The sequence below is a fragment of the Rissa tridactyla genome, chromosome 2, assembly GCF_028500815.1.
Source record: "Rissa tridactyla isolate bRisTri1 chromosome 2, bRisTri1.patW.cur.20221130, whole genome shotgun sequence".
Taxonomy (NCBI): domain Eukaryota; kingdom Metazoa; phylum Chordata; class Aves; order Charadriiformes; family Laridae; genus Rissa; species Rissa tridactyla.
The window spans coordinates 113,699,489-113,711,741 of record NC_071467.1 but is presented as its reverse complement, the minus strand read 5'-3'; the positions used below and the strand labels follow the sequence as shown (position 1 = coordinate 113,711,741).

Here is a 12,253-nt window from a genome sequence, read left to right as displayed (position 1 = left end):
TGCTGATTTAAGTAATTGATTCTATAGTGTAGTTAACAGGCTATTTAAATTTGAATGCTCAGTGGGGAGTATTGCAACTACATAATCCTATATATCTTCTCAGCAGAAAGCAATATGTTATAGTGTGACTGAACCAAGTTAAAGGGCTTTTTGAGAATATGCAGCTTGAAAGACTGGAAAAAAATGGAGTTATGACACTCACCTTCTGCATTATCTTGTAATATTAGAAAAGGACTTTCAGTTCTGAGAGCTGGAAAGTGTGTTTGAACTTTTGTTCTTAAGCACTTATGTAAAATGTTGACAATGTCAGTGTTTCCATTGGAACAAAAACATAATCTGCATCTGGCCAGTCATGACTTCTGATTTCCTTATCTGAAAGACTAAAAAAGACATGAAAAGATGTGCAAGGGCTGAAAAATCAGTCCTGACACTGATGTTTTCTCTTGAAAGTTTTGCTCTGAGAGCCAGGTTCTGCTGAGCTCTCTGGAGAACTGCAATGAGAAGTGTTCTTATGCTCACATGGGTTTTTAATTGGTGCATAGAAGTACCAAGCAGGCAGGGAAAGCTTTGAGGAAAGATTCACTGGAATCAAGATGCTTAATTCACCAAACTCTGCTTGGACTACAACTTTTCCAGCCAGACTCAAATTCTCCACAATTTGTATTAAAAAAATAAAACAAAACAAAAATAAAAACTTAATTAAAGAAAGTAAAATGAGAGGCTTTTACAGTTGTGACCTAAGGTATCAAAGTTCAATGTCTTGTCTTTTTCTAATTAATTCTCAATTTTGTTTCTCCAGGGTGACAAAGAAGCAGAACTAGGGCTTCCCTTCTCTCCACTGTGTGATCGCAAGTCTACTATGGTTGCTCAGTCTCAAATAGGTATGTCCCTTTTGGTGCACACCAAGCAGCATCTTAAAAGCAAAACTTACTCCTCTCTGTGGGGCTAAAATCACGTTATTCTCTCATCATTTGGAACTATGCTAAAGAGAGGAAGTAAAGCACAATGGCGTTATTTTCCCCAAATCAAAAATTCAAAGCTGAGGAGCCATTAAATTTAGGGTGATGGTTCCATGCAGTAACCAAGTTAACTCTGATGTGTCTGCAGAGGTGTCTTCAGTGCCTGGTTATGACGCTACTCCATGGTTTTCTGAGCTGTGAAGATGAGGCACACATGGCAACATATGGTGATATGAGTATCATTGGTGGATATGAAAACGTAATGTCAATCCCTTGGATGACCTGGGCAAAACCTATTGTGTGTTTTTCCTTTTATTCCTCCCACCCTCTCCCTCCCAGTGGTTCAAGCCAACCAATATTTTTCACTGAAGCCAAGCAAATAGCAAACCTTTTTCTGTTCTACTCACTCAGAAACAGAGATCTTTTTAGAGACTCACCAATAGCGCTTTCTCCACCTCTTCTCCAGTTATTGAGTGAAAAAGTAGGAGAAGGATGAGGCAACAAGCCTGGTATTCAGTGAGAAAACAAGAGGGGCTAAGTGAAGTTAAGCTGTTAGGAGGCTGGGGGCAAAAAAGGACAATGGAAAAGACGGATTTGTGGGTGGATTTTTATACCTAGGAAGCAAGTGAAGTAGACAGAAGAATGTGATCTAACCTTGACTGGAGAATAGGGTGCCAAATGGAATAACAAAAGAGAGATAACGCAGACCCTAAAAATGAGGGAACTGAGTCCAGAAACAGAAAGAGAGAGAATGTATTAAAGGAAAACAAAAAAACTGAAGTATGAAATTTCTCTCAAAGAACAAGACAAAGATATCCCTGAACCTAGGGAAGTTCAGATTCATATCTGTGGCTAAGAGCCGTTTCTGTTTAAAATTATTTCATTGTTCCTGTTAGGAGAGCCATTCTCTGAGGGACCCCATCCCAGATTTTTCTGGCTTTGGAAGTTTAGACAGTTCAGCCAAGAATCTGAACTTGAAAAGCCCTATGCAAGCCTGGCCTGGTTGCCAGACTTGTAGTGTTTACGCCTCTGCAACAGTAACTCAGAAGAGTGGGAGTGGGTGTAGAGTGCAGTGCTACTGCTGAGGATGTTTGTGTTCTGCCAGCAGCTTGGTGGAGGGAAGCAGCAGCAAACTTGAAGTGCCGCAGTGTCAGCTAAAACCCATGTTTAGGACTCCTGGGCAGACTATACCTAATGCTGTGCTGTGGGAGAAGATAAATCTCTCACTCTCTGGCTGGTGTGGAGGGAAGCACATGTAGAGACTTCTCTTTCACATCCCTTCTACCAACTTTCAGATATGTTCCTCACTCCTCACAGGGAAGAGGAATTGTGCTTCCCACGGGGTGTCTCTACGTAGGGTTGGGTGTGCTTGCAAACCCATTTTCCTTATCTTCCTCTTTTGTGCTCCTTTGCTTAAGGAGGCCAACAGAGCCAAGAGACTTCTGCACTGATGCCCCTTCTGTTTGCAAAATTAATGGTGAATTATACCATCACCAACACAATTTCAATTTATAAGAGGCACTCATCAGTATGCAAAGGCAGACTTATTTAGTCATATAATATTTGTCATTATATTTGATTTGTGCAGTTTAGTAATCCATTGACATTAATAGGCTACTCTCTATAAATCTTGCCTTCTAACATTATAAAATTTTCATTTCTCAGTCTGCTGCACATATTGGCAGTGTCTTTCTGTAATGTCTCCTTTGTTAAATCAAAACCTCTTATATTTTTTGGCTATCTATTGAGGTATGGCTGTCAAAGTTGTAGGTTAGATTCTCAGACAAATAATCTCTTCCCATTCATTTGTTTACCTGATTAATAGCCTTAACTGTTCCCCGGAATAGTAATTACTACATTTCTTTGCAAAAGTAAGTTCTTACTGAATTCCGAATTATGCTATTATCTGCAGCAAGCAGCCATCAGTTCCCACAAATAAAAAACCTCTGTCCTTTGTGAAATAAAATTGTGCTTTTGGTTCTGTCAAGGACAGAATCCTGTTCTGGTGGCTCGACTTGTTTGTAGTTGCCGGTTTGCTGCTCTAAGGTTACTGCAGATGCAACAACAGTGGGCAAGCATTTTTATTAACAAAAGATTTTCACAAATGCAGACTGAAGGTTTTGCAGTACGGACTTTTTCCATGGAAATGAAGCAATATAACAGCAAAAACTTCCTCAAAAGAAAGAATGTCTCTCTATCCTGCTGCTTCAGTTTGTGAAGAAATTGTTCAGAGTTTAAATTGATAATTAAAAGAACCTGAATATAAAATAATGAACCTAGGTTTTTAAACCTATCAATGTTAATGACCAATTTATCATCCTTTTTCTTCTTCAACAGAATAAATGTGGTAAATGTTTCTGTACCATAGTGAAGTAGAGAAATCAGGAGAGATTCATGTCCAGAAGTCGAGCTGCTTGTCAGAGTTGGGGAGACAAACAAACTGCAAAGAAAACCAGGCCAAGATTTGTATTTCCCAACAAGAATATCAGGAATTAAAGCTTTTCTACAGTCTCAGACTGTGGGAAGCTAGTTTGACTGGAGATCAGCCTTTGTTGTCATTATCCTCTTTTGCAGCTGATAAATGTAGCAGCATCCTTTTATTTTTGTCCTTTGGCCAGCAAGAAAGAAAATTACAGCTTCAGAAAACGTTGGATAGAGGCTGATGAGTCCATTATTATTATTATTATTTTCTTTTTTCTTTTTTTTTTGGGGGGGGGGGTGGTGGGCTTTAGGGAAACTGTCCTCTAGCTAGTGTAGCTAGTGTTTGCTGTGGTGACATTCTCAGGTGGGATGAACGAATGCTGGACATGTGCCTGGAACCCATCATCAGCATGCAGTGTTAATTGGTAAAATCATCTTAGTCACTGGGGTTCAGGAATATTTACCATACTTATTCTATTGAGAAGAAAAAGGATGATAAAATGGTGATTAGCATTAATAGGTTTTAAAACCCAGGTTCATTATTTAATATTCAGGCGTTTTAATTAGCAAACTAAATTGCCGTATTTAAATCACAGTATCTTTAGGTAAGAACAGAGAGAACACGGAGGGGAGGAGGCACTTGGGAATATGGCATAAGTTACATGATTACTAAAAACGTCCTAAGTTTTGTTTCTACAATAGCAGATTATGTTTGACAACTTTATTATAGTCCCCATTCTAAGGTAACATAGTTGAATAACTTATTGGAGTTATAGGGAATAGAGGAAAAAATACCACTTATCAAAGAAAAGTTCTCCTAGGTCTTTGAGTTTGTTTACCTGTGGTCCCTTGCGCCACCTCTGCCTGTCTGTTGATGAGATGCAAGACTTCTCTCAGGCAAAACTTGTTTCTTAGACACTTACAACTGGACCTTGTGTTTATGTGCAAATGTTGAGTATTTCAGGAAGCGGATCCCACCACCCTGCTACTGAAGTTAATGACAGTGTCATGCATCTCATACCAGAGATTTGCATGTCTCAGGCTTGTCAGTGGTGATGGAGCAAATGGCAGTGGTATTACTTGCCAAGCAGAAGTGACAAGGTACCATGGCTTGTGTTTCTTTGGTCGTTAAGAGGTAGAAAAATTTTTGAGTGAAGGGGAATAAAAGAGATGTATAGACAGGCAAACACACACATATATATAAATCAAGTTCTCATTATCCTCAGAATTCCTGTGGCAGACTTAAAACTGTTCTCAGTCAGGACAATTTCCAGTGTTTAAAAATTGTATGAAGTTTGCTGAGATTATCTCTGTAGTGATCTCGCAAACAATTTCCTGTCATGGCTTTATACTGCATACATTTCTGATTAACTCCCTGGGAGGAAGGGACTTCTTTTTTCCCTAAGTTTGAACAGATAAGAGTGTCTCAGTGTTATGAAGGCACATGATTCAGATGTTGAGATAAAACTGAATGCATATTTTCTCCAGATTTACAGAACGTTAGTATGAAATTCTGAGAACGTGCAAGTAACATTTTTAATTTGACTAGGCATAAAAATACACTTAATTACCCATCCTTTTAGAAATTTAGCAAAAAACAAGGAGGGAAGTGGGACTAGAAGGATTCTTAACTGCTTTGCACTCAAGATGTGGATCAAAGCATCTGTGAATTCAGGTGCCTGGCCCATGTGGTCTCTTCTCCTTTTGTCGTTCTGTTACCACCTAGAATCACTAGGGTCTGTTGTAGAAACGTATCATGACCCAGTCAGAGAAATTATAATATTAAGAATGTATAATTAATAGTTGATAATTACCAAATCTTTAAAAATCGTAACAGCAGGGAAAGACCTGAATCCCGATGTGCCTTAGGAGGGATTAAGGACATCATTGCTTTCTTGGCTACCTGCAGCACTAAGAAATTTGCCAAATGCTAAAATGAACATTAGAAATAGTTCTTGCCCCAGGTGAGAATTTAGAGGAAGGTGTAAGGTACTGTAAGCTCCTCACTCTCACATTTTTCCACGTAACTTGGATTTTGCTTCATCTCATGAGTGTGTGTCCACAGGGCCCTTCAGTCTGCCCTTCCCAACATTCAGCTCAGAGCCATGTTCATCTCTGCCAAACTGTATACTGAAGTAGAAAATATTTGGCCCTTTATTTTTTTCCTTTCCTTATATTAAAAAATGAGGGGAAAGCACGTAAATCTGTTTTATTATCAACAAGAACAAGCTGGCTGAGCACCAAGGAGAGAATATTCACAACAACCCACTGATATGCAGTAAGGGAGGTTTGCGTGTAACTCCACACCAGCAAAGCTTACCAGTATTATTACTGTTACATTAATTTTCTGCTTTTAGAGAGTTCATCTTTGAAACTGGGTTTTATCCAAATCCGCTAGGAATTTGGCTTAAATATCACACTCTGCGTATAAAACAAGTTCTGATGCATCTGTTTATGTTCTGATTTGCCACAGTTTCTCTCCAGTGTTTAAGTAGGTACCTTTTATTGCATGCTATATCCAGGCTCTTGGGTCAGAGATTAATGTATAACTCCGTTTTCCCTTTCTAGTATTTGCCTATCCCTCTTTCAAGGTATAATTTTTTTACTCTCTCTTTTACAGTGTGGTTGTCCGCGATCACTGAAATAGTGACTCCACGTAAATCTTCCTCGTGCCTGCTTGACTCTGCTTGTGTTTCTGCTCAGGTTTCATTGATTTCATCGTGGAACCCACTTTTACTGTGCTGACTGACATGACCGAGAAGATTGTGACGCCGCTCATTGATGAAGCTTCCCGCTCTGGCATGTCTGGGTTCAGACGTTCCAGGTGAATGACCACGCGTTCTCTCCCTTCACTCTGCACATGCTGCCATTGTGCCCAACTGCCCCAGTTTCCCGCCCACAGCATGTCTTCCATGTGGCTTAAAGCCCCATATCCGCATTGCTGACGCTGCAGCTCACCTTGTGGCGTGACTTTGTTGCAGGGAAAGTCCAGCCCAGGGGAGGGCAAAGAGGGAGGCTGGCATGAACCTGAGCCGTGCCTCCGAAGGCAGTGAGCACAAATGGTTGTAGCCATGCAATCAGGGGGACTTTAGTGCTCTCTCAGTCACTAATGTCAAAGAGAAGGTAGGAGGAGTCTTTAGGAGGCACTTATTTCTACCTGTCTAGAAGTAGAAATGGGATTGAAAAGAGGACTGGGAAGTATAAGCTCACTTTAGTGACGCTATTTAGAGTCACGCAAATGTGTGAAGTACCACCAGAATTCACCTGGAGTTCAGGTGTAAGGAGTCTTGCCCCATTCAACCTGCTCTGCTGTTGTAAAGAAACCACTCTTCTAGTAGTTTCATGGACAGGGCATGTCTTGGGATTCCAATACCACATGGCTAGTGCTCTCTACGTAGGGCTACCAAGTCAGGATTCCCTCTCCCAGGTGACTTCTTTACTCTTGGGCTGTTACACAAAGAGCAAGCACTAATATCTTTCTTTGTCAGTTATCTTGCTGCCTTTATTAAAATGTGCACAATGAAGTGTCCATCCTTGAAAGACAACTGTAGGGCCTGTAACTGAAATGAGTGCCTGATTTGAGCCTCAGCTGAGGTCACCAAGCCCTGGACAGAGGTTAGTCTCTTGTCCTGTGCCTAATGGCTCTCACTGGTGAATTTTAGGAGGTTCCTCCTTTGACATATTTGATTTCTAGAATTGTCTGACTCTCCAATTAATATTTAGGGAGTGAAGATGCAAAACGGAGGTAATGGCAACACTTTGAGTGATTCTCTTTCTTAGGGACTATGGATAGCAAAAGTAAACAGGGAAAAACTGCCCTTTATTTCTAATACCAGCTTAGGTTGTGCTGTTTGCTTTAACATCGGTTGCCCGGGGTGGGAGGGAGGGAAGGAGGGGAAGATGGGGGATTCAAGCTTAGTTTTGGTTTTCCTGGTTGACTCGTTTAAGTTATCTAGACTAACAGTCATCATTTCTTCTTAGCTGTATTTGGGTGTATGGGATACTGATTTCTACTGTGTTTTGTGACCTTGTGTCGCAGTCTGAATAGCATTAGTCCCTCCGAAGTTAAAAGATCAAGTGTCAAGAGCACTGGGTCCGAAGGAAGTGCCTCACTCAACTGCTCCATACTCACTGTGGACTTCAAATGTTTTAAAGCCACCTGGACTGAGGTGGTGCAGCAGAACCGGGAGAAATGGAAAGCGCAAGCCACCAAAGGTAACAGCCAGGCTTCTTAGGGAAAGAATAAAAATTCTTTTGACCTCTTCTTCAAGCTCTTCTTCAATCAAATTATTCTCCAAGTAAGCACTGTTAGTTTGAAAGAATCCACTTTTCAAGGTCAACAACCTACACTGAGTTCAGGAAGATAGGAATATTATGACTCATCTGTGCCTTATACTCTTCTTACATGGTCTAAGTGTACATAATGAAGAGGATGTGGACCATGGGAGGAAAAAAAATAATTGTAAGGGAGGTTCCCTAAAATCGTGACTCACACTTGCGATGGGTGCAAAAATAGCTGGAACAGCATTTGTGGAGATAGGTTATCAAATGTTCACTGTTAAGATTGAAAGTGGAGTTCAGGGAAGAAGGACAGGGTAGGTTTCATATTTCTAGTGATAGCTTGGATAATGAATTGGGAACTATGCTGCAAATGCTCATGATGTCAGGAATCTGGGAGGGACTGCAAATATTTCAGAGGAATGTGAGGGCTATGTTGGTTGCAAGTTCACCAGGGTTCAATATTGTCATGCTATTGAAAAAAAGAAAAAAACACACCAACCAAAAACCCAACCCAACCCAACCAACCAACCAAAAAAACCCAGACCTTGCTTCTGAGACCCCTCTGATGTTCTTCCTGTCTTTCCAGCAGTAAGAAGGCCCCCACAGCAGTGCAGTGTCCAGTTTTGGCCACTGCAGTTCAGGAGACATATGGACCAGTTGCAGACAATACACAGTAGAGCAATGCAAATGATGATAACTGTTGTTTATAGCTGAGGAGGGTTATAGCTGAAAGCAGTTGCCTGAAGACTACTGCAGCTGCAAAACAACAGAACTTATTTATTTATTTATTTACTCTGATACCCTGGGCTGTTAAGATGAGAAAAAATTGGCAGGTGATTATAACCTGGTTATATAGGTTAGACATTGGCAAATCTCTGTTGTTGGAGATCTTTCAAAACTAATGAGAGACATTTATTAAGAGCGACTTAGGTGTAGCTGCCCGGTGCCTCCAGAGGTTGGATGATTACCCAAGGTCTCCTTGAGCCCTAGGGTGATTTAGATCAATGTTGGAACCAAAAAAGGAGGAATGTATCACTGCATAATTTTTTTTTTATTCATGAAATTGTCTGCGATACAATTTGTTCTCTGAGCTGAATGCTTGTTACTCAAACCCTTATTTAATGGAGTTTTTGTATTTCATGTAAATGAAAGGAGATTGATTTTAATGTATTACGTGGCCTTGGCTTCAGGGCTGGTGGAATATTTGGTGTAGTTTCTCCTATTTGCCCGAGCAGATTGTTCCTCTCCAACTGAAAGGCCTGTCTAAAGGTGCAGGAAAGCACGCATTATTATTCAAATTAAGTTTTCCTTTGTGATTAAAACTTGCTATTCAGGAAAAGCCTTTCTAGGCATTCCATGAAAATGAAAACAAAAACATAATTCAAAATCTGCTTATGTGCCAGAGGCTTTTTCCAGCTTTTTATTTTTTTGATTGGTATTTACTATTTCACAGTTCTTTGTGGACCAAACAAATTAAAGCTAACTAAACAAGCAAAGCATTTAACATGGTCAGTGTCTTACAGTATAGGAGTGTTGAGGGAATTAAGCTAATACAGTTAAATAGTTTTAAGAATTTCTTTACAACATGTACCATACGTATTTATTTGTCCACTAAGGATCTACTAGATAAAAATCCTATATGCAAGAGAGACCTGTGGGGAAATAAATAAAACATATCTTACATTTCACCTAAAACAAACATATAGAGTAGATCATAATAGATGCTGGATATTTAACTTTTAAATGTGCTTTATACCCACTTGCAGTGACTGCTTTGCATAAAGACTTTTTTTAAATGTGCACATGTAAATGTCAAGTTATGATTCAAGTGGATGCGCACACATTGCTTAACTAATGCTGCTACTGGTAATATGTATTGATGCAGTATTTCGTATCCATTCTTTAGAGAGTATCCTGATCATAAGTGTCTGGTTATTAATACTTTAGCTGGAGAGGAAAATATTTTATTTTTAATTTCCTCATAAAAAAAAATCCTTCTAGCAGCTACTGAGGGTAGTTTATGGAAGAATTAGTTGATCACTTGAAAGCAGGGAGCTCACCAGTCTACATTATTAGACATGGGAGCCCTTGAATAGTTGATTTACTTTACCTTTTTACCAAACTTCATCGCCAATAACTTAGCTCAGGGTACTGGTTTGTGGGTCAAAGATTCGAAAAGCAGTCTCAGCTTCTGTTCACCTGAATTCATTGACTTTCACATAATTTCTATGTTTCTGGGTGCATTTAGCAGCACAAGCATGCATAATTTTTTATCCTGAAAGATTTATACATACATATATATACATACATATACAAAGACCATACACAAGATATGGGCCAGCATATCTTTGTGTGGGCTGGGGTTCTAAGGAACTGTTCTTGGACTCCAGAGCCCTTGCATCAAAACCTTTGCTCAGCTGCTGTCTTGCTGCTGACTTGCCTGTTTTAGCCATATGCAGCAGGGCCTGCCATACGGCAGGAATTTAAATTGCTGACCCCCGTCAGACCGGTGTCTTGCCATGCAGCAAGATGCTCTGCCAATAAAAATAAGAATCATTAAGAGAAGACAGATAAAGCATTTAACTGTTGATTGACACAAAACAGCAACTGGGGATCAGAAGGGAAGGAAACCTATCTATTATTATTATTATTACAATTATTATTATTAAATTATTTGTAGAATACTCTGTTCTCTTTGGTAATGGCATTGTCCAAAGAAGCGTCAGTAAGCTGTTTTTATCCTGAATGTGATATTTATAGAAAATTTCTCAGACTGTGTCGGCAAAGTAAGTTGGTTTGTTACTGATCTCTTTTTGCTTAAAGGATTATCATTAAATAGCTACAAATTAAAAAAAAAAAACACTGAATAAACAAACACCCTGGTGTGCAAAGCACCATTTAGATAAAGTATTTTCTGACACTAAATTTGACAAGAGGCACTTGTCCAATGGTGCTGCAGCAAGACTCAGTCTCCTGAGCTGAATTTCTCTCTCATGGTTCAGCTGCAAACTGCAACATTTTTTTTCAGATCCCCAAACAAGAAGAAGCCTTCTGTATACCATGAGACTCCAAGGAAAATATCAACATGCATAGCTGAGCTATCTATGGAAGCTACCATAGATTTCAGGAATGATTAATAAAGTGAGAGAGGCTCATACCTAATTTAATTATATTTTTGTGTGAGCCATAATTTATTAATTTAAAAATTATTTAACTGTAGTTAGCTGACGGTGAGGAAATACAGATTGACATTTCTTATAAAGATGGCTTTCCCTCTTTCTCTCTTGTGTCCTGTTGTTACATTTTTCTCAAAACTGGTTCTGATTCGCTCATAAGGAGTATTTGACAAGACATAGAACATAGATATTTGACAAGACTTAGAAATTCTTTTGTAATTTCTACTCACTGAGCAAGACTCTGCTCCTGTAAGGAACAAAACGTCTTCCTTATAGATGTCAAGAATATTTCCGTAGGACCGAGGTAGACTTCATTCAATGTTTTGTCGGATCTGTTCCTCTGCTCATCAGCTTACACAATCTCTTGGAAAACAGGAGATACATCTGTGATTCCTATCACAACTAAAGTGCAATTGGTTGCCCATGATGGGATAATGTGTAGTCCGGGATATTGCTGACCCAGAGATCTTGAATACAGGCATAGGGCGGTCACATCTGAATGCTTAGATTCAGTATGGATATATGTATGCTCTGAAGCTGTATAAACTCACAGGTTCCAAATTGAGTGTGTGCTGAGCTACTTGGATGCTTTTGCAGATTAAGTCTCTATTGATCATGGAAAAGGGGGAGAAAATTATGAGGTCTCTGCCCAGAGCCTGTGCACACCCATCCGTGTTTATTAGCTTAGGGGCTGTGCTGAGGGACTGTGGTTGTGTCCTGCTTTCCAGTGTGATGCAGGAAGCCACACAGAGCCTTTGCAGCTGAGTCTGTGGGAGTGTGCTGTACCTGACCTGAGTTAGAAGTGTAGTGGTCTCAATATCTGGAGCCAAAGTGATTTGCAGCCTATGTTATAGGTTATGTTGCACCAGGACCTAAGGTTTGGATAAGAACAAGACCAGTATCTTGAGTGGGGGAAGTCGGCTTCTCTGTGAATTTGTTTATTTTTTTCTGAATGACAGTATTTTGAGATGCTGCTGTTGTTCAAAACTCACTTTTGAATTTATACCTTTGCATATTTGTGATTGACTGTAAGACTTTTTGGGATGGAAGGGCAAGTACTAGTAGCAATATGCCAGGATAGGACAGAGCCATAAAGAAGAACAGTAAGCGGAAGGGAAGAGATTAGGAAGCTGGCATTGGAAGCAACCTGGAACAAGAGGGGAAAAAAGTAGATATCAAAGAACCAAGACTTTTTATGTGCTTAGAGTTATGTGGTACGGTATGAGATAAACTTGATGTTGTTTGACTGATTGTTAGGTGTCAAAAATTAAACTAACCTTGGCACACCTAAAAGCTTCAGTAGCTAATATCTCTTTTTAATTTGCCTTTTAAGAATTTTGAGGAACTGCATTTCCAAAGGTGAACCTTATATGATAAAAAAAGGTCATGCACATAATATACATTTAGGCCAATGTG

The 12,253-nt window shown here is 39.6% G+C and overlaps 1 protein-coding gene across 8 annotated transcripts in view; it reads left to right on the top strand.

Moving 5' to 3' along the window:
* PDE1C (phosphodiesterase 1C) overlaps positions 1-12,253 on the top strand; it is a 315,435-nt gene that overhangs the window by 267,348 nt on the left and 35,834 nt on the right. For all 8 annotated transcript variants that reach the window (XM_054189660.1, XM_054189653.1, XM_054189658.1 and 5 more), the window contains 3 exons: positions 800-881; positions 6,084-6,204; positions 7,420-7,595. In XM_054189660.1, the coding sequence (XP_054045635.1) occupies positions 800-881; positions 6,084-6,204; positions 7,420-7,595 (379 nt within the window). The remainder of the gene's footprint in view (positions 1-799; positions 882-6,083; positions 6,205-7,419; positions 7,596-12,253) is intronic.